The sequence below is a fragment of the Polypterus senegalus genome, chromosome 10 (assembly GCF_016835505.1).
Source record: "Polypterus senegalus isolate Bchr_013 chromosome 10, ASM1683550v1, whole genome shotgun sequence".
Taxonomy (NCBI): Eukaryota; Metazoa; Chordata; class Cladistia; order Polypteriformes; family Polypteridae; genus Polypterus; species Polypterus senegalus.
In genome coordinates this window covers 3468671-3492168 of record NC_053163.1, presented here as the reverse complement: position 1 = coordinate 3492168, position 23498 = coordinate 3468671, and the positions used below count along the sequence as shown (strand labels likewise).

At 41.4% G+C, this 23498-nt stretch overlaps 1 protein-coding gene across 2 annotated transcripts; it reads right to left on the bottom strand.

The window, feature by feature from the left end:
• Positions 1–8014: 8014 nt before the first annotated feature.
• On the bottom strand, positions 8015–18675 carry LOC120536519 (piggyBac transposable element-derived protein 4-like). 2 transcript variants are annotated; one of them, XM_039764914.1, is made up of 2 exons: positions 18272–18675; positions 8015–12441 (listed from the first exon to the last, which is right to left on the bottom strand). In XM_039764914.1, the coding sequence occupies exons 1-2, from the start codon at positions 18489–18491 to the stop codon at positions 9656–9658; spliced, it is 3006 nt and encodes a 1001-aa protein (XP_039620848.1). In that variant the 5' UTR covers positions 18492–18675; the 3' UTR covers positions 8015–9655. The 2 variants fall into 2 exon arrangements, with proteins under 2 accessions (XP_039620848.1, XP_039620849.1); XM_039764915.1 differs by having other exon boundaries at positions 18278–18675.
• Positions 18676–23498: the final 4823 nt, after the last annotated feature.

Below are 23498 nucleotides of genomic sequence, written 5' to 3'. Positions count from 1 at the left end.
CGAGTGACACATACAACCATATTCATGAGTGCTGCTACTTCGGAAACAAAGCACGGTGTAAACCTAAAGTTTAAATTAAGTTCATAGACAGGCTGCCGCTGGCGTTTCTCATGCCCACGGGTAATGCGGGATACAAGTTTAATGAGAGGACGCAGGATATAAACGAGAGTTTTGATCACTTTGTAACTAAGTTAAAATTGCAAGTGAAGGGGTGTGCTTATGCAAATTCCGAGAGACTGTGTTTGTGGGGGATTGACAGTTAAGGCGGGTGGGGGAGTCACGTCATCATCTCCCCTCCCATTTACCTCATTTCGCTCTGAGCTGAGCTCCGCGGCTAACGCAATGTTACAGAAGTGACTTTGTGATGCTGCCACCAAACAGAAAAATCCACAAGTTGATACACACGCTGTCTCTAGAGTTTCTACACACTTAATCCTCCAGAATCGATAAGACATAACAACGGACTTGAACACACCTGCCATGAAATAGCCTTTGAGTCAATTGTCCAGTTACTTTTGAGCCCCTGAAATGAAGGGATTGTGTTAAAAAAAAGTTGCCTCACATTTTTATGCAATCTTTTTGTTCAACCCACTGAATTAAAGTAGAAAGTCTGCATTTTAACTGAATCTGAGTTGTTTCATTTAAATGTCATTGTGGTGATGTACAAAACCAAAATGAGAAAAAAATGAGATTTTTGGGGCGTCTTTGAATTCAGGGCTCTGTAGGTTGATCATTTTCATTTCCATCAAACGATGTGGCATCCTTTCGTTCCTAACACATTACCCAGTCTATATCAGTATAGATATCCAGGAGGATTTCTTTTTCCCATTGAGATCTGATGTGTTTTCAAAGTGTTCCTTTAATTTTTTGAGCAGTTTATATATATATATATATATATATATATATATATATATATATATATATATATATATATATATATATATATATATATATAGTTAGGTCCATAAATATTTGGACAGAGACAACTTTTTTCTCATTTTGGTTCTGTACATCACCACAATGACATTTAAATGAAACAACTCAGATTCAGTTAAAATGCAGATTTTCAGCTTTAATTCAGTGGGTTGAACAAAAAGATTGCATAAAAATGTGAGGCAACTTTTTTTTAACACAATCCCTTCATTTCAGGGGCTCAAAAGTAACTGGACAATTGACTCAAAGGCTATTTCATGGCAGGTGTGTTCAAGTCCGTCGTTATGTCTTATCGATTAAGCAGATAAAAGGCCTGGAGTTGATTTGAGGTGTGGTGCTTGCATGTTGAAGATTTTGCTGTGAACAGACAACATGCGCTCAAAGGAGATCTCCATGCAGGTGACAGAAGCCATCCTTAAGCTGCGAAAACAGAAAAAACCCATCTGAGAAATTACTACAATATTACGAGTGGCAAAATCTACTGTTTGGTACATCCTGAGAAAGAAAGCAAGCACTGGTGAACTCAGTAACGCAAACAGACCTGGGGCCTCATGTATAACGCCGTGCGTAGAACTCGCGCTATAACATGGCGTACGCACAAAAGCCGAAATGTGCTTACGCACAGACAAATCCAGATGCAGGAATCTGTGCGTACTCCAACTTCCACGTTCTTCCGTTACATAAATCCCGATCAGCGGGAAAACTAACGCACGTGCACGCGCATTATGTAATGCCCCAACTCCTCCCAGAATTACGCCTCTTTGAATATGCAAATCAATATAAATCGCCCTTAAGCGCAGCCTTCTGTGAAAAGACAATGGGAAAAGCACGGGGGAAAATATAAGAATTTCAGCGAAGGAAAAACATACTATTTGTTCAAATAAACCGTGGAATAATCAACAAAAGGAAGTTGATCGAGTGACATAGTGTGTTTGAGAAACTTAAATGCTCACGTTCACAAAATCACACAGTGCCGGAAATAAAAAAGAAATCACATATCAAAGTCGCCGTGAAAAGCCGAGTTGTAAGCCCACCGTCTGAGTGTCATATGAAAGTTTATTAGGGTACAGAGAAAAAAGGCACACAGTGGGGAAAAAGTACGAAATGTCAACTTCAATCTCGACATTTCCACTTTAATCACGTAGTTTATTTTGTCATTTAGTAGAATATTATAAACTTCATCTTAAAATCGTTTAATTAACCAGTTTCTCAAATCACATCGTAATTAAAGTAGCATGTTAAATGCTTTGTTTTGTATTTGATCTTCTACTCGTATGTGCTCTGTGCGTGTGAATCACTACTTGCTTCTTAAACCGGCTCTCTTCCTCCAACTGGACACAGAGTCCATTACATTCGTGATATTACAGCTCTCTGAATAACTAAAATACTGAGATGTATACGTGATGTCATTTTCATGATGATAGGAGTTAAAGCACGTTATTAAACATGGGTTTCACTTCAAAGAAATAATTTATTGCAGCAGTATAGTCAGGGGTGGCTCTAGGCTTGTGGTGGCACTGGGCAGAGGAAGAATCGGTGGTTCCTTCGCCCGCCCGTCAGTAAGGTATCTTATGCACGGTGGATGGCCACGTCCGTTGCTGACACTGCATAGCCGCCTCGTGCTCATGACACAAGCATTTAAATTTTGCCTAAATTTGTCGCTGCATTTTTTGCTGTGTTGTTATTTTCTCTTTCTGTTTTATATTCAATATATATTGGTGTAGCCGTCACTGCAGTCCTTGCTTTTCTTTCCCCAAGTAACCGATCGCCACACAATCAGCTCTGTAATAGAAGTTAAGCCATCTGTAAGCTTAGCGCCGATTCTTCAAAACGTTTAAAGAACATTGAAATATCTTCGTAGTACATGTTTAATTATTCTATCCTTCACGACACTCCCAGTGAAGAATATAGATTATTTAAATGAAGTTAAAGTTTTATCTGTATAATTTAATAAACATATTTTGCTGCATTTCACCTTAAAAATTATATCGTCATCATATGTAAATACGCGCTTTATAAAGTGGCTCAGGTTGTGCGATATTATAACTGTAGTGCAAGTTTACAGTGAGGTGATTGTACTTATAAGTCCTAACAGTTCTACAAGGAGCAATTGATTGAGTGCATTTAAAGTTCTTGGGATGAAACTGTTTGTGAACCACGAGGTCCGTACAGGAAAGGCTTTGAAACGTTTTGCAGTGGCTGAGACAGCGTGTGCTTAATGCCGTATACCGATAATTCTCTTTCCGATCAGCTGCTGCTGTGATTCACACTCAGATACAGTGATATAAATACTCTGAGTGGTGCAGTGAGAGTAATATGGAAAAAGATGATCCGCTGTGGCAACTCCTAACGGGAGGAGCTGAAAGAAGAAGAAGAAGGTGCAGTGAGAGTAACAACGCTAAAGCAGTTATGGTATTTGGAATACTATGGCTGTTCCCTGGACCATTATATTGTTACAAGTTAATTACAATCAGATGTGTTACACTAATAAACAATATGCGGTTAGTTTCTGTGTATTTATAAAGCCGCGTCAGGAAAATAATGAGTAATCACACAGGAACAGTAGCACTGCTTTGACGCTGGGTGCCGCCAGTCTGCAAAACCAAGCGGAGAACTTGCGTACGACAATGTATGAGGTATCGTGGAAAAGTGCATGGCTTTACGCCAAGTGTAGGTTTTATACATCACAATTTGAACGTGGAAAAGTTCTTACGCAATATTTCTGTGCGTACGCACCGTTTATACATGAGGCCCCAGGACATCCACGGAAGACAACAGTGGTGGATGAGCGCAGAATCATTTCTATGGTGAAGAGAAACCCCTTCACAACAGCCAACCAAGTGAACAACACTCTCCAGGGCTTGGTAGGCGTATCGATATCTAAGTCTACCATAAAGAGAAGACTGCATGACAGTAAATCCAGAGGGTGCACTGCAAGGTGCCAGCCACTCATAAGCCTCAAGAATAGAAAGGCTAGATTGGACTTTGCTAAAGAACATCTAAAAAGGCCAGCAGAGTTCTGGAAAAACATTCTTTGGACAGATGAAACCAAGATCAACCTCTACCAGAATGAAGGCAAGAAAAAAGTATGGAGTAGGCGTGGAACAGCTCATTATCCAAAGTATAGCACATCATCTGTAAAACACGGTGGAGGGAGGCAGTGTGATGGCTGCCAGTGGCACTGGGACACTAGTGTTTATTGATGATGTGACACAGGACAGAAGCAGCCGAATGAATTCTGAGGTGTTCAGAGACATACTGTCTGCTCAAATCCAGCTAAATGCAGTCAAATTGATTGGGCGGCGGGCGTTTCATGATACAGATGGACAATGACCCAAAACACACAGCCAAAGCAACCCAGGAGTTTATTAAAGCAAAGAAGTGAAAAATTCTTGAAAGGTCAAGTCAGTCACCTGATCTTAACCCAACTGAGCGTGAATTTCACTTGTTGAAGACTAAACTTCAGACAGAAAGGCCCACAAACAAACAGCAACTGAAAGTAAAGCCGCTGCAGTAAAGGCCTGGCAGAGCATTAAAAAGGAGGAAACCCAGCATCTGGTGATGTCCAGGAGTTCAAGACTTCAGGCTGGCATTGCCAGCAAAGGCTTTTCAATCAAGTATTAGAAATGAACATTTTATTTCCAGTTATTTAATGTGTCCAGTTACTTTTGAGCCCCTGAAATGAAGGGATTGTGTTCAAAAAATGCTTTAGTTGCCTCACATTTTTATGCAATCGTTTTGTTCACCCCACTGAATTAAAGCTGAAAGTCTGCACTTCATCTGCATCTGAGTTGTTTCATTTAAAATTCATTGCGGTAATGTACAGAACCAAAATGAGAAAAAAGTTGTCTCTGTCTAAATATTTATGGACCCAACTCTGTGTATGTGTCACATCAGTCAGGATTTGGCCAAGAGGTTAATTGACAGCATGCCTTAATCATCCGCAGTGCCTAATTGTCTCTCTCTCATCACCCCCTAATAACTAATGTGTGCTGGTTGTACTGGCTCTGCTACCCTTGGGATTAATAAAGTATCCATCTATCTATCTAAACCAAGGGGATGTGAGGCTAAAATGAATCGGGAAGCACACATACATACTCAGTACATCCCCTCTCGGGAATCGAACTTCGGACGCCGCCGCTAGAGGCGAAGGGTCTACTATTGCGCCACAGCGTGTAGTTTGTCAATTTGAGCGTAGCAGTGTAATTCGGTTTTTGTTCAGCACTCTTTGGAACTGTTGCTTTTTGTCTGTGCACTGCGTCAGTTCACGTGAGCCGCTGAATATGGTTTTATATGTCACTCGCTCGCTTCTAATTGTTTCGCTGCCTTCTTAATTATATAATGTATGTTTTCTTCATCGGTTTTTGGAGTTCTTCCTGGTTTTCTACGTACTGCGTGATTACGTGGGAGGCGTGATGATGTCACACGAAACTCCGCCCCTCCACGGCTTTCGAGCTCAACTCCATTATTACAGTATATGCAGAAAAATAGCTTCCAGTTATGACCATTACGCGTAGAATTTCGAAATGAAACCTGCCCAACTTTTGTAAGTAAGCTGTAAGGAATGAGCCTGCCAAATTTCAGCCTTCTACCAATACGGGAAGTTGGAGAATTAGTGATGAATGAGTCAGTCAGTCAGTGAATCAGTCAGTGAGGGCTTTGCCTTTTATTAGTATAGATTCAAGGACCACTCACCTGAAAGGTTTTGCTTTTTATTATTGATGAGTCAAATAACTTAACTTAATTGGGTAGTTTGAAAGAATCAAACCACTAAAATGAATCAAAATGCCCATCACTACTTCACATCACATGCAAACACACCGAACAAGTCCCATCACTCAGGAATGCACATCACAGATTGGGCATGCAGGCTGCCTGTGGGGACCTTTTCAGAATCTTTGGGCGTCTTCTCTCCTCCGGTGTGAATTTTCAGGAGCTTATTAAAGGCTGAACTCCAGCTGAAGGATTTTCCACACTCCGTACACTTAAAGGGTTGTTCGGCCCAATGGGTCCTTTGCTGCCATCTGAGGCCCTGTGCCACACAGTAAGTCTTTCCACACTCTTCTCCCCAATGTGAATCTTCTGATGTTGCTTCAGTGATAAAGTCTGCTGGAAAGTCTCACCACACTCCATCATGCACTGGTGTGGCCTCTCACTGGAGTGATTCTGTGGTGCTTTTTAAGGGTATCAGCCCAGCTGAACACACGTCCACATTCCACACATTGGAAAGGCTTTTCTCCTGTGTGAGCTCTGAGTCACCTCTCAAGATACGTCGAATGACTGAAAGTCTTCCCACACTCATTATACTGATGAATGTTTCCTCCGGTGTGAATTCTTTGATGCCTTTTAAGGCTCATAGCCTAGAAGAAGCTCTTCCCGTATTCATTACACAGATCTGGGGTTTCTTTTGAGTGAATTCTGTGGTGGCTTTTGAGACCCATCAGCCTGGTGAAACACATTCAGTGCACTGGTATGGCTTCTCCCACAGCGTGTATCCTCTGATGGCCTCTAAATAATGAAGTCTGTCGGATAATCTTTCCACCCTCTGTACACCGGTACGGTTTTTCTTGAGTACGAGTCCTCCAGTACAGTTTAAGTCGCTTAGCCAGGCCAAATGTCCTCCCGCATTCAGTACACTGGGAGGGCTTTTCTCAGGTGTGAACTTGGCGGTGTGTTTTAAGGCATGAGGTGCGCACAAAGCTCTTCTCACATTCAAGAAACTGGTAAGGTTTCTTTTCCATTTGAATTATTTGGTGCCATGTCAGGTTAGAATGATTTGTGAAACTCTTTCTGTATTTGGTACACTCCTGAGGTTTTATCCGCGTGCGAATTTTTTCATGCCGTTTCAGGACCGCCTTCATTTTAAAGGCACTGTCCACTTATGTTACGTTGGTAAGGTTTATTATCCATGTGAATCAGCTGGTGCTGTTGAAGGTCTGAATCATTTTGGCATCTCCTTCTACATTTGGCACATTGAAGAGCGTTTGCTCCCGTGTCACACTGCTGGAGGTCGGAGCCACATCTGAACGTCCTTCGATTTTCAACACCTCAGGACACACCACCTCCTGCTTGAGGATTCTCGTGTATTTTGTCTGGTGTATATCTGGTGTAATTCACTAAATGTCTTGGAGCTTTTATCACAGATAATATTCTCATTTACACTTGGGATCAGACGATGCTTTTGCATGTTAACTCTCTTTAATAAATCACCTCTCGGTTATCCATTACCATCGCACTCACTTTCAGGTCTACATGCCTGGTGAGCAGGTGATCGATCTCCATGCAGAGACACTCTGAGTCTGTCCTCCTTAACTTTGCAGATGGTGAGATTTATAAGCTTTTCATGTATCAGTGTGTGCTCCTAACCTCTCTATCTCTCTGTAACAGAAGAGGAAAGTCCCACTTCTGATGTCTCCTCTTTAATACTAACAAACTCCTCCATCAGGCTCATGGATTCTTGCTTTATCCAGCCAGAAGTCTACCTGATGATCCTCTGGTTTGTGTGGACTATCACCACAACTCCTTATGTCAACATTTCTCTAAGAATTGTATTTATTACACTACAATATTCATTAAGATTAACATTAATCTTATTTGCTAGCAATTATTTAAAACACCAATATCATTTAGTATTTAATCAAAATCATATACCCAATTAAAAAATAAGTTTTATTTCTAATTTTTAACATGTCAGTTGTTCCAAATAGTACATTTATGAGGAGATAAGGTGTGTTTATACATAAGTGACCATGTAATTGGAAAAGTGTTTAGAACTAGGGATTGATGGTTCCTGCTTTGTGTCCAATGCTTGTTAGGACAGGCCGCAGTTTCTTCGCGACTTTAATCTGGATAATCAGGTTTAGACTGCTTGGGGAGATGATATCCACCTTACATTTCATTTTAGGGGCGATATAGCTCCCTAGTTGGAATAAGTTCTTTTGTAATTGTGGCATTTCAAGTAACTGAAAACTATATAATGTAAAAAAGGTGATATCCCTCCCATAGTGATACAGCGGTAAAAATCACATAAGAGAAAATAACTTCGCTTTCTTTAATGACGATTTACGCGGCATTGCAGACGAGGAAGCCATGACAACACTTTGTGTATAGTTTGTCATTTTCGTTGCTGCGCTGAAAGGATTTTCAGGATGGATGACGTAATCTTCCATCCATTCGTACGTCGGTTTCAAAGTGTTTGGCCTTCTTTTATACTAGTCTTTTATACTGGTTCATCCACGTGCAGGCCCCCTTACTTAGGTAAATAGTCCATTTTCAAACAAGGAAAGAAGATTTTATGCTGACATTAGGCAGAGGACAAAATAATATACACCTATGTTTAGGCTGACTACATTCCTCCAGCTGTCTTTGTCCAGCTTGTCCTATGCTTGGCCCAGCAATTCTAAATGCTGATCTCATTTGTATTAAATCTGGCTCAGTTACGCATGTACAAAGAAAAGAAAAACTGATTTAAAATGTCTGCACAGAGACAGTGACATGAAACTTATAACAAACTTATTATAACACCTTAATAGAAGGATAACCGTTTATGTGTCTGACCGGCTCCTATCCGTCTTTCATGCCAACAGAAGGCACACATTACTAATATTTGTAGTAATTAAATGCATTGTATAATGTTCTCATGGATGTCATTAGAATTGTTATACACAATACGGTAGCGCCATCTAATGATTATACGCAGCATTTTTTTTCTACTTAAGTAACAGCCTTGTGAAATGACGCCTTTTATTGGCTAACTAAGCTTTTCAGGAGCTGCTTCAAATTTTTGATTGTTCCAATTAAAGCTGAAAATGATATACAGTACAGGAAAGGCTATGACAAATAATGGCTGGAGGTGTTCAATACCTACAGAATACAATGAGAAACACAAAAGTTTATACAAGTTCATCTGAAATTCAACACCTTACTGCAACGTCTTTAACGATGAGCGAAAAAGCCAAAGTTGGTTTTGCATACCAGTTCACAAAAGTGATGCTAAAACTAAATGATGGATAGAATTTTACTTATTCCAAGAGGTAACTTTACAGTAACTTTTTACAGAAAATCAAGAAATGTTATAACAAACAACATGCCCTTTTAAACAGACATTAGAAGATCAGAGGAGTCCCCGGTGAGGCACAAGGTTAGGTTAAGATGCACTGCTGTAAGTTTGAAGGAGCCCCAGTAGCATTTCTTGACACATTTCTGTTGAAACCCTGAATGCTTGTGTGTGACAGACAGCATACATGCAGCATTGTTCATGATAGCATTCAGTTTAGTCTTCATTCTCTCCTCCACTACAACCACCAGCAGGTCCAGGGAGCATCCCATAACTGAGTCTGCCTTCTTTCTCAGCTTATTGATTCGGTGGGCCTTTCCTTAAGTGATCCCGATGCCAGTAGCCTTGCCTGGTACACTTATTTTGAGTCAACAATATTAGTGTGTCACAAACAGGATATGCAGCATTGTTCATAATGGCCGTCAGTTTTGATTACAGTGTGAATTCCCAAATGGAAAGCCTATCAACATTTGGTGCGTTTCTATGTCCTTTTGTCTCTTGTGAATCTTTTAATGAAGTCTTTAGTGTTTGTTTCTCCTCGTAAAACAAGCTAAAATTGTTGAAAACACAAGAAAAAATGTTACGTGTAACAGAAAAATGCAAAAACATCAACATAATTACAATAGGAAAGGTCTATCGAATGTTCGCTGCCGTACTGATGATGAGTTAGTACACATCTTTTGTGTGATATGTTTTAAAACATTTACCGACGCACAGCCCGACGTTACAATCGGGACAGTAGAAGCGTGTTTCTTTGCGCACTTTCTTGCCCGTCTCATCACGTTTCGAGCAACAAATAACACACATTCGTGTAGGATTCTTCTTCTTCGCCGTTGGAGGGCAGTGGTCGATGAAATGGCGACCGATCAGACGTTCGGGATTCACACAGGTTGTGCGACGACGACCCACCATTCCAGACGAAGTCGACGGCTGGTGCTTCTTCAGAATGCTTTCCACCACCTTCCACGTGAAGTCCGCATGACTTAGGGCTTTGTCGGTGGTCTTTTTGTATAGGACAAATGCGTTCCATAGGCACTGTTCGAGCAGATGTCGAAAGATTTTCTTGTAATATTTTTTCTGTCTCTTGTACATGACAGGGTAGAACATCAGTGCCCGATCCACACGGTCGAAACCGCCCATTGTGTTATTGTAGGCGACCACGGCACACGGCTTAGCGACTCCCTCATTTCCCCTGACACGAACATGGACAGTGTCGCCATTGTGAACTGTGCTTAGGAGGCAGATGTCTTTCCTGTCATTCCACTTGATGGCAATCATTTTGCCTTTTTGCCATGCAGCTACTGTACCACGCTGCAGCTCCACGAGACTGAAGTCACCAGGCATATCACGGCGATTCGGTCGTACACTGCCGTATGCATCCGTTTTTCTTTGAATTAAAATTTCAAGCAGTGCAGGTGAGGTACAGAAACTGTCCATTGTTATGCAGTAACCTTGGTCAAGCAAAGGGTCTGCCAGTGAGAGCACAGATGATGTAGCAACATTGTACTGACTGTACTTGTCCTCCCACCGGGTCCCTTTACCTGTGTGAAGGATCGAGTTCCAGATGTATCCAGAACTTGCTTCACACAGCATGTAGAACTTGATCCCAAATCTTGCTCGCTTGGAGGAGATGTACTGTATCCACGACAGCCTTCCCTTGAAATCCATCAGACTTTCATGAATGCTTACGTCCCGCTCAGGAACATACACCTTTTGCATATTTTTGACGATTGCCTGATAAATTTCCCACAGTTTAAACAGTCTGGGTGCTGGGTGATTGGCTTCATCATAGTCCTCGTTATTAGTGAAGTGCAGGTATTTCATAATAAGTGAAAAACGACACTCGCTCATAACTTCACTGAAAATGGGTGTCTGCAACAACCGGTTTGTGGACCAGTACCATCTCTGTACTGGTTTACCCAAAATACCCTGCAGTATCAGGAGACCGAAAAACACCCACATGTCATCTGCAGTGACAGGATACCAGCGATTGGGACGAGCAAATGGTTTACCGTGACTTTTCTGACACTGGTCGGCATAGCGGTTCGTTTCATTAACTATTTGTTCCATCAGACGATCGTCAATAAACAGTCGTAAATAGTCCAGATAATCGTGACCAACAGACACCTTCAGGCCAGGGTTGCCCGTAAATGGGAAACGGGAAGGTGCAGGATGGTCAACAGTAGCATCAAGCCGACACCAAACACGAGCATCGCTGAAACTTGGCGGGTCGGAATCGACTGAACAGGAGTCGCTTTCACTGTCACTGTCCATGTCGATGTCTGATGACTGATTCATCAATTCTGAGCCCAAGTCAGAGTTGGAATTAACGCCAAAGACTTTAAGGTGCCTTGTCTGGCGGAAATTCTTTCCACATGCAGTACATTTATATGGTTTTTGTCCCGTATGCCTTCTCAGGTGTAGTTTAAGACACGCCCTCCTCCTGTAACTCTTTCCACATTTAGTACATTTGTACAGCGTTCCTCCTGTAGGAGTTATTTGGTGCATTTTAAGGAGTTCAGCCCGGCTAACAGTCCGCTCACATTCTCTACACTGGTATGGTCTTCCTCCGCTGCAGTTGCTACAACGCCATCTATGCTTGCAATTCCATTTGAAAGTTTTCACACACTGGTTACACTGGTGAGGCTTTACTGATAGGTGAACAGACCTGTGCCACCTCAGGCCTGAGCCACGGATTAAACGCCTTCGATATTTAGTACAACAGTTTGTTTTTTCACCCTTATGTATTTGTCGGTGTTGTCCAAGCTCTGAACTACAGGACAACCACTCTGAATTACTGAAAATCTTCCCATCGGCAGTGGAGATGTTGGGCGTTTCTTCTGCGTGAACTCCCTGCTGCTCTCTAATGAATGAAGCGGACCTAACCTCCTCTATGAAATCTGCACTTGGGGACAGGTTTCCTGTGGAGTCGGATTCCTGGTACGATTTACAATTGTTTAATTTATTGAGCTGCTCCGAATTTTCATCAGAAACATGAAGCTCACCATTAGCCACAAGTGACTGCTGCGCTGGCACACTGTGCATCGGCAAAAAATCTTTTGACTCCTCCTCCTCCTCTGCATATTCACTTCCAAACCCACACAGTTCTTTACTTTTTAAAATGGTGGCTTTATCTTCATCTATGAAGTCTACAGTCAGCCTTTGTTTTTTAATAGGAGGGGAAACTTCAACTTCAGAGGTCTCCTCTTTAACGCTGATGAACGCTTTCACCTTGGTGTTGATGGATTCCTTTCCCATATCACCGTCTAAAATTAATTCAGACTTACTATCTTCTTGCTTAATATCACAAGAAATATTCTCAGTAGCGTCCTCTTCACATTTCAAAACAACGCCATCTTCAGTTCTATGGACAGTCGCAGCCTCCGTTTTCAACAGGTCAAGGCTGAAGGGACAGGATCCTTGTGCACAATGGATAGAAACTTCAGGAAGACCTGTGTGAAGAAACAGCAAAACGAGAAGGTTGGTAAAAGTCTTTTTTCAATTAACTTTCCATCTGAAGTACAACCTTACAATGAAAATAAACAAAATGTATGCTGTAAATACAGGGTAGCCATGCTGTCTAAAAGGGCTTCAACTCCTAGCAGCTTCTGGGTCTCTGTACCACTAGGCTGCTTCTGCTGTTCACACCTGGGGCTGCTGGGAGGAGGATGAAGATGATGTGGTGTTTCTGGACACACTTCAGCGGAGTAATTAATTCGCTAAGGTTCCTTAATGCAGGTGTGTCAGAGAGAAGATGCGTAGCTTTGTTCATAACAGCCATCGGTTTTGCCTTCATTCTCTCTACCACCAGCAGGTCCAGAGAGCACCACATAACTGAATCGCCTTGTTGATCAGCTTGTTAATTCAGCGGTCCTCTTTAGAACAAATGCTGCTAACCCAGCACACCACAGTATAGACAAATCACACTGAGGACTTCCATATACAATTTCACGATCACAAAATGCCAAAATTAAAATTGCTCACTAAAGTCTTATTAATAATTCTGCATTTTCCTTGTTTTTTTTTTTCCAGGTAATCTGTAGGGCAAACCAAACTGATTTCTCAGCTATGACATTCATTCACGTCATCACAGAGAAGTGCAGTGTATTTATTCACTTTCCACATAAGGATGCCTCAAAATGCACCATTACTGTTCTCTCACTCTAGAGAAACTGGCACCTGGCAAACGCCCTACACAAGACTAAGAAGAGCACACGCATGAGCGTCATGAAGGAATGGACCGGGTATCATTTCTCTCTCCAAAGCATCATTAAAATTGTGATCACCACGGCGGTCATTCAAGTGGGCACTGAAGTGCCAGAACAAGCACAGTGCAAGTCTCGCGGCTTAACAAAATGTATACATACTGTATGGTAGTTAAAAGGTGCAAAACTGTATATAAAATTATAAGGTGAATGCTATCAGCCACGTGATTACTCGTGAATTACCGGGGCTAGGACCTTAATCAAAAAGCGTATGACCCGAGACATATATTTTAGTGGACTAAGCCCCGGACACAGTCAGGCAGACATGTTGTAAATCACCACCACACGTTTATTTACAAAGTACTTTTTACAGGTTAAATGCCACACAACCCCAAAGTCCTGGCCTCACACTCTTGCCTTGTCTCTTCAGGTCACCTCCACTCCTCACCTTCCAGCTTCGTCCATCTTCCACCCGACTTCAGCCCTGAATGAAGGGAGGAGGACCCTTTTATCCACACCTGGATGTGCTCCAGGTGTGCTCCGGCAATCTCCCACCGACACGCCCCAGTGTGGCGGAAGTGCCGCTACATCCCCGGAAGCACTCCGGGTGTCCCTGCTCGTTTTCCCCCCAGCACTTCTGGGTGTGGCGGAAGTACGGAGGTCCAGGGTCCCCAAGGCATTGGGGCGCCCCCTGGTGGTGACCATGGGCCCCTACAGGGTTGAACTTCAAAGCCCTGTACCCATGGCCACCAAAGGCACCAGGGTGGTCGCCCAGACATGTTCTGAGGGAGGCTTAAGCCCTCCTCTGGTCCTCCAAGGCGTCCGCGCCGGGTCACCCCCACAGCCATCTGCGACAATATATATAGTAGCGATTGGGATCCCGATCGAATCGGGCTACAAATTCTACATTTTGTGAAATCCATAATTTCTCTGCAAATAATTATTTGTTTTTTTAAGTCCTTGAAATGATTTTGTTATCATGGCACTGATTTGTGCTTAAAATAGACCTTTTCGGCCGATGTAATGAAGAGCTTCCTGTTTATACGGGGCTGCAAGATGTAAACTCAGCTCTTCGGCGCAACTCATTTGATTTTTTCCGGCAAACAAATTTTCAAAACAAACCATATTTTACGACTCTAATCAGAGACGGAGTAATAATTATGTTGGCGTGGTCATTTTAGATCTGAGATCGGCTAAAATTTAAACAATGACCGTTGTTAATATCCAGCCGTCATTACTCAGATTGCTAATAGATGTCAGAAGGATGGATGCCAAAACCGAAATGCCCAAAGATAGATTTCGACTTACCAAACCAATGGCGATACGTTCTAAATTAATTACGGAAAGAGAGCTGTCAAAGGGTTTAAGTCAGTCGACGATGTTAGTCCTGGAAAGTACACCCCTATCAAACCAACGTTCCAAAAAACCAACCAATCTTACTGTTATCTGCTCGAACCAACACCGACTTACTATACTCGGCAGTCCAGCGGCGTCACTGAAGCATTCGAACATTCTTAGCCAATCATGCAATACTGCGTCCACGTTTGCCACGTTTATGTTCCAACTACAGAGGCAGAGTCCCATTGCATGGTTCTAACTTGTATTGAGTCGAGGTATTGACGTGAACACCATACATACGGTCAGTATCAAATTATATAGAAGAATATAAAAAAATAGGTAACACTTGGAAGAGTGACCGGTGTTCATGCATTTAGTATAGTAAAGTGCTTGACAGACCAAGAGCCGCGGCAGAAAAAAAAAAGAACGGCAATGGCACGTGCTGAGCTGAGCGTCCAGTAAGATTATGTGAAGAGTCACACAATAAAAGGAAGAAACACAAAGAAGGGCAGCGATATCTGCCGAGTGTGAAGCAGAAGGCGATTTACGTGACAAAGACTGAGAAAGAATAAGCAGATGGAATGCTAAAGAAAATAGACAAGCAAGGAGTAGTCCTGAATATAGATCATCATTAGTCAGTCTGACTGACTGAATATAGATATGTTCTGGAAATTAAAAAATATAAAAAAAAAGGTTGCAGCAACCTGGGGGCCACTTTTCTTGTGGGCAGTGAAGTTTATTGAAATAAAATCACAGTCCCTAGTGTTACATTTTTCTCAATAAAAAAACAATTTTTTAAGCCAAATTTATTTATTACTAATCTATACTAATAAAAGGCAAAGCCCTCACTGACTGACTCATCACTAATTCTCCAACTTCCCGTGTAGGTAGAAGGCTGAAATTTGGCAGGCTCATTCCTTACAGCTTCCTTACAAAAGTTGGGCAGGTTTCATTTTGAAACTCTACGCATAACGGTCATAACTAGAAGCTATTTTTCTCCATTTAATGTAATGGAGTTGAGCTCGAAAGCCGTGGGGGCGGAGTTTCGTGTGACATCATCACGCCTCTCACATAATCACGCATTACGTAGAAAACCAGGAAGAGCTACAAAAAGCGCTGAAGAAAACATGCATTATATAATTAAGAAGGCAGCGAAACAATTAGAAGCAAGCGAGTGACATATACAACCATATTCAGCGGCTCACGTGAACTGATGCAGTGCTCAGACAAAAAGCAACAGTTCCAAAGAGTGCTGAACAAAAACCGAATTACACTGCTACGCTCAAATTGACAAACCGCATGCCTCTAAAATTTAAATAGAACTTGAACAGAAACGATAGTTCATAATATCCACGCAGACTTGCACGTAAGAGCGGGAGTCATCCGTTTTAACAAACAGCGTATTGCACTGATACGAAATAGCCTGCCCATTGAATTATTTAGGAATGGATAAATAAATTAACATTTTGTACAAATAATGTTTTTCATTTTTCTTCCTTCATGGATTCTGGCACCCCCAGCAACAGCTGCTCGCACCCCAAAGAGTGTATATTATATATATATATATATATATATATATATATATATATATATATATAGATAGATAGATATGTGGATGTATGTGTATATATGTATGTTGTGGTCACCGGCCGGGACGCCCAGGAGGACCGGAGGAGGGCTTGTGCCTCCTCCAGACCGCGAGGGGGCGTCCATCCTGGTTATGTTGGGGGTCTCGGGTACAGGGCTTGGAAGCCCAGCCCTGTAGGGACCCGTGGCCACCACCAGGCGCCGCCCCGGTGGCGTAATATCCCGTGTGGGACCCAGCCGGGGCTGGAGCCCAGTCGGGACGCCCAGGAGGACCGAAGAAGGGCTTGTGCCTCCTCCAGACCGTGAGGGGGCGCCCGTCCTGGTTATGTAGGGGGCCTCGGGTAAAGGGCTTGGAAGCCCAGCCCTGTAGGGACCTGTGGCCACTGCCAGGTGGCGCCCCGGTGCCTGAATATCCCGGGAGCCCAGCACTTCTGCCACACCAGGAAGTGCTGGGGGGAAAATGACAGGGGACACCCGGACGGCTTCAGGGTGCGCAGCCGGCACTTCTGCCTCACTGGGGTGCGTCTGCGAGAAGGGAGGAGGCAGTAAGAAGAAAAGAGAGATAGAGAGGAAAAGAAGAAAGAGAAGGCATTGGAGTGGCCTGGACTGAGGGGTATTGGGGATTAGTGAGCTGAATTGTAAAGAAGAAATGGAAAATAAACGTGTGTTTGTGGGTGATATTAACATGTCTGCCTGTCTGTGTCCGGGGCAAGGTTCACAATGTATATATATATATATATATATATATAGTATATATATATATATATATATATGTGTGTGTGTGTGTGTGTGTGTGTATACTATATATATATATATATATATATATATATATATATATATATATATATATATATATATATATATATATATATATATATATATGTGTATATATGTTTATATGTGTGTGTGTGTATATATATGACAGCAACACTCATCACTCACAACAGTGACAAAACAATTACATTGACAATCATGTTACGTTATTTTCAAAATGTTTCCTTTTCTTTTTCATTGCTTCTTTAACACACTACTTCTCTGCTGCGAAGCGCGGGTATTTTGCTAGTACTACTATAATGACTATGTTAATACCAGATATCATCAACAGCTACCAGTTCCCATTTGTTTGATTTGAAAACTGCTTAGGTGTATTTACGCCACATGGTTCAGCAGAACGACTTGTCTCAAAAATTCTTTCCATCACGTCATCATCAAGAAATAAGTTAACTTAAGTAAGTGGATCATGGCTGACAACGTTCACTTTTATTCCTGGCTGCTCCACAAAATCAAAAACGAGGTGGTGCTGATTTGTTTGAAGCTGGGTGAACAGAAACCCAAACGCGATTAAGTGTCATTTTCGGATTCATTAGAATCGCTTTCACTGTCCGTTTCAATTTCACTGCCTTAAGACAGATTCACTTTGTCATCGGTGATGATGAAAGGCTCCTCCACATCACTGCTCCTAACACGCTGAAGAGCGTGCAACACCTGGTCGACTGCACAACGTTTCTTACCAGACGCCATTATGTTATTACTTAGACTCGCTCACACCGTTGCCAGGGTAACCACTTTAACGGCCTGAGTCTAACGTGAGATGCCTCTATTCAGTTGCCAAGGTAACGCTCGGGCCTAACGCTTAAGTAAGACACGCCTATACCGTTACCCGAGTAACCATCGGGCCTAACGCCAGAGAGGGTAAGAATGAATCCTTAGGAAACAATGACCAGGCAGTCACCGGGGGCCTCCAAACAATCACACCAACTGCGGTGCCCACAGTGAACGCACTGCTCTCAGTCTTGACCAACCTGGCTCATTTTACTGACAAATCCCATTAGCTCTGCAAGGTGAAGTGTACTGTCGTGGGTGCTGCACACCAGCCCCATAAACAACAAAATGACAAGTGGTTAAATTGATTACTACATTTTATTACATTAAAAATGCATTTACTAACAAAAATAGCTAAAAGAAATTTCAGGCACTATTTCAGGTTTCAAACTCGCAATCCAATACTATTACGGGTTGCACACCGATTATGGACAACTTTACTTAAAAAAATAGACCGTTACAGCAGAAACCATGGCTATTCCGTCAATGCTATATGAATACAACGTATTATTATCATTACTATTACTTCGAATTAGAAGTGTTAACTCACCCTCACCCTCACCTCCACCTGTCTCGCTCCTGTCATTCATTTCAGTTTCATCCCGGGTGTGACTTGCCTCGATGGCCGCTAAACTCACACAGTCGGTTAAAATCCAGTCATTGCTCGTTCCCGATGACGCTGCTTCATTCGCCTCGTGTTTCCATTCTGAAGCCACCGCCTGCGTAGCGAGCCCGTCCTCGGCGACAGGAGCCCCAGCTTCTCGCCTCATCTTAGCAGTAGTCGTTCGGAAGCGATCACGTCTTTACCACTTCCTGGTCTTACTCGTCCTCCAAGTATTCCCATCTACTGCTTTTAAATTCTTTTAACTATCCCAATACCCTGCCCGTGGAATCGGCAGGCGGGTTTGTTTATAAAGAGTTTCAGATTGCGCGGTACAAGCCACTTTAATTTCCGCTTCCGACACGAAAAAGGCCGAATAGATTTCTAATTAGGCATGCGCGCCCCCGCCCCCATAAAAAGCGTGCCTCAAGACTCATTAAAGACTTCATTTCCCAGACGCACTTGGTACTGAGTTTTCGTAATATCAAATGCCACACTTCACAACACGAGCGCTTTTTCGGTAAGTTTAATTGGAATTATCATATTGCTTCCACGTTGAATTTAAAACGCGTTTTCTTTTTTAAGACAAGAAACGTCTTTGAGATTTTTTTAGACGTTGCATATCAATTATTTAGGCAATTCTCAACTTTTATTATTCATGACAGTAAATGCATCGCTGGGGGAGACAATGGTTACAGCGAAAATGTGTGTCTCTTTATTTATGTAATGTATTAAAATTAGGAACGTATTGCAGAGGAACTAATTTCGAAGGTTTGGATACGAAAAGATTATCTTGTCTGAAGAAGGGGCCTGAGATGCCTCGATAGTTTGCATATTGTAATCTTTTTAGTTAGCCAATAAAAGGTGTCAGGTTGTTTCACTTTTCATCCATCATTATCCAACCCGCTATATGCTAACTACAGGGTCACGGGGGTCTGCTGGAACCAATCCCGGCCAACACAGGACGCAAGGCAGGAAACAAACCCCGGGCAGGGCGTTAGCCCACCGCAGGACACACACACACACACCAAGCACACACTTGGGACAATTTAGAATCGCCAGTGCACCTAACCTGCATGTATTTGGAGTGTAGGAGGAAACCCATGCAGACACGGGGAGAACATGCAAACACCACGCAGGGAGGACCGCTTCACTTTTCACTACATTCAGAATGGCTAACACGGCACAACACCCTAGTACTCTTTGATATAATAAATTGGAACGGTCATAAAAGCCAAATACCAGTGTTGTCCAACACCAGGTTGCTGTCCTTACAAAGAGATTATGAAAGAAAAAGCCGTATCTAAATTGGCAAGAAAAAAAAAATGATTAAAATGAGCAAACAAAAATTGGATGAAAGAAGACTGGAAAATCATATTATGGCTGACACATCTATTTGGCATGTATAATTAACAAAGAAGCCAAATAAGGGCGGTTAAGGGTTTTGCTTCTCATTCTACACACGCTGATGTCCTTATCATCTTATGCAGTTGTCCATCTGGGTCCTTCCCCTTGTTTTTCTATGCTGGTTATGAGATCAGCTCGCCAACGTTTCCAAAGACCGTGACAGGCACCTTTATATGAAATCTTCAGATTTTTTGCCAGTTTGTCTCACATGGAATAACAAACAATAGACCGGCGTGTTTTCTTGAGGTAGCTGTTTCATTGTGGCCATTTTTTAACCCCAAACTGAATGTTAGGAGTGCCAGTACCTTACCATACAAGTGAACAGAATAAGAGGTGTGAGAGGTGGATATGCAATTATAAAGGTTACTCTAATAACCAATTAGCTCTTTAACATTATTAATAAGTGTAAGCCAAGAGAGTTGACCATTAGGACACTGAAGGAATGGCTGCTGAAAAAGCATTCTTATGTGAATAATAAATTAAAAATCTGTCATTTCCAGCAGTTATGGCCATTAGTAACACTAGTAATGGCTGCATTTTTAAATCAATTTAATTACATCTTGATTTAAAAAAGTATCAATTTCTATCAAAAACATGAAAATGTCTTGGTGTTTTCAGACTTTTGACTGGTAGTGTACACAGAGGAGTTTGTAGTGACGGGTATATGAGAAGATAGCGTGGAAAGGTACTGGGAACGTTGGGGTAACAGGACAAGCTGGAGAGAGTAGTAGGTGATTACAGTCATATGAATAAATAAGTACATGAAAAAGTCAACCGTTTAATTAAAATGTGTTTTATGCAATACTAGAAAAAGCTCTCAATTTTTATAAATTTTCATTAACTGTAACAACCAAATATTTTGCTATAAAGAGATTTTTTTATAAAAATGCATTAAATAAGATGATTTGTATTTAGAAAATCTAAACAAAAAAGTATAACATTTTTATTTAATAACCATTTTCATTCTACATATTTTATTAACATAAAGACATAAATCACTTGCAACGAGTGCAGAATGCAGCTGCTAGAATCCTAACTGGGAAAAGAAAATCCAAACACATTTCTCCAGTTTTGATGTCACTACACTGGTTACCTGTGTCATTCAGGATTGACTTTAAAATACTGCTTATGGTTTATAAAGCCTTAAATAATCTGCTCCATCTTATATATCGGAATGTCTGACACGTTATATTCCAAATCGTAACCTTAGATCATCAAATGAGTGTCTCCTTAGAATTCTAAAAGCTAAACTTAAAAGAAGTGGTGAGGCGGGCAGGCGGCCTTCTGCTGCTATGCACCTAAAATCTGGAATAGCCTGCCAGTAGGAATTCACCAGGCTGATACAGTAGAGCAGTTTAACACACTGCTGAAAACACATTACTGTAACATGGCCTTCTCATAACTTCACTTTAACTTAATCCTGATACTCTGTATGTTCAATTCATCATAATAACTACTCATGGTGGCTCTAAAATCCATACTGACCCCAACTCTCTCTTCTGTTTCTTTTTTCGGTTTCTTTGTGGTGGCGACCTGCGCCACCACCACCTACTCAAAGCATCCTGATGGTCCAACATTGATGGACTGAAAGCCAGAAGTCTACGTGACCATCATCATCAGGTCCTTCCATGAAAACCCTAAATACAAAGAGGACTGTTTGATTTATGTTAGGTAGATTGCCCAGAGGGGACTGGTCAGGCGGTCTCGTGGTCTGGAACCCCTACAGATTTTATTTTTTTCTCCAGCCTTTGGAGTTTTTTTGTTTTTTCTGTCCACCCTGGCCATCGGACCTTACTCTTATTCTATGTTAATTAATGTTGACTTATGTTTATTTTTTATTGTGTCTTCGATTTTTCTATTCATTTTGTAAAGCACTTTAAGCTACATTTTTTTGTATGAATATGTGCTATATAAATAAATGTTGATTGATTGATTAACAATTTAAATATTTTTTATTTTCACTATTTAAATTAATATTTTAAAGCTTCATACTTTTTTTTATCAAAACTAGTCTTTAAAAATATAATTTTTAAATGAAAATAGTCAAAGAAAATATTTTTTGGAAACACATTTTTGTCGTTGCTTACAATTTTCCGATTAACTCTTTAAAGGAATACTCCAGCCAAAAATGACATTTTTTTAATTTTACTTATCCTATGTATTTTGTTATGGTGGGTGTGAAAAATGTTAACATCATGTTTTCACAGAAAATGTAAAGAAACAATTTATGATACACTGTAAGAGAACACAATGGTAGCCAATGCTGTACAACAGCAAATGATGTGGAAAATGTCCACGCAAAAACAGAAAATGAAATCTTGTCGCATAAGCCTCATGTCAGTTACCCAGTTGTATGCTCCAAATGTACAAGATTCACGCTTTTCTGCTAAAATATTGACAACTGCTTCTGGCATAATCGGTGCCAGGCTAAAGCCTCATGGGACTGACCTTTTGAACTGAGGACAGGATCCTAGACCAATGAATGAGAAGGAGAGGCGGGTCTTCAGTTCAAAAACTCAATCCTCATGAGGCTTTAGTTTTGTGTTTCTGGTGTGCCAGCCGTAACTATTTAGCAATACTTTAGCATGTTTTGAGCATACACAGGGAGCAGTCGTGATGCAAACCCCGATCTCCTTGTTGCAAAGCAGCAGTGCTACTACTGCACCACTGTGCCAACCATTAAAAAAAAAAAAAAGTCTACTCAGTAGATGATAAATGTACTAAACATCTGTGCTTAACATGTTCATTATTGAACGACACAAGCGTATTCCAAGGTCTCCATGTAACGCCAGCATTACACCACACACACAATCTAGTTCTAAAAACATCTCAAGGAGAATTAAAGCTAACAGGATTCACTTGACCAGAATTACAAGTATCACAACAAAGGGTGTGAATTCTTATAAAAATGGGAGATTTCAGTTTTTGCTTTTTTGTTTTAGACATTTTCAAACCTTTCTGAAAACATTTTCACTTTGTCATTATGCGTTACTGAGTGTAGACTAATGAGCAAAAATTAAATTAAATTATCAACACAATGAAGTGTGCAGAATGTGATGGGATCCGCATTATGGAGCTGGATTACTGCTAAGAAGCCTGCGTGTCCGCACCATGCATTTTCTAAGTCCAAGCGTTACATTTTGAGTGCATTTTGTACACACGAGTCTCATTTCGACTGCGTGTGATACACTAAGCAAGAGCTCTGTGGTCATGTGACTTTTGCCAGTGTTCTTAGTGCAAGTTACATTTTCTGCTTGCGTGTGCTTACAAACCATGTCTCCATGCTCAGAATGCAACTTGTGCTTGTGGGATGTGTTTTCCTACAGTCACAGATTAGATTAGTCACACTAATGCCACATAACAATATTGCCAAAAGTCACATGACTGAAAACCACATGCCAAGTGTATGCACACAAAACATAACTCGCTCTCACGACGTGTGCTCAAAATGTAACTTATGCTTACAAAACGCATTTTGTTCGCACACAGACTTTTGGCTCTAATCAAACTCCATGCTGAATACTTTCTGAATCCATTGTAGTGTGTGTGTAGTGTGTGTACATTTATCAGCTTTTAGTGATAATTAACTCCCTGGCTTTGAGGCTCTTCTCTCGTTCCGGTACTTCAACCTTTGATTAGTGTTTTTAAACTTGATGACTGATCAGTTTGACTTTTGGATTCTGATTTGTGACTTGTTTCCTGTCTTTTGATCTTGGTGATTAAAAACGTTCATTGTCTTGTTGTGAGTCGGTACAAGCAGAACTGCTCT

Excerpts from the sequence above, each read along its gene's own strand:
- LOC120536519 (XM_039764914.1), bottom strand. The coding sequence starts at position 18,491 with ATGAGGCGAGAAGCTGGGGCTCCTGTCGCCGAGGACGGGCTCGCTACG. Across the intron at positions 12,442-18,271 it reads AGGTGGAGGTGAGGGTGAGG|GTCTTCCTGAAGTTTCTATC; the intron begins GTGAGTTAACAC and ends TTCTTCACACAG.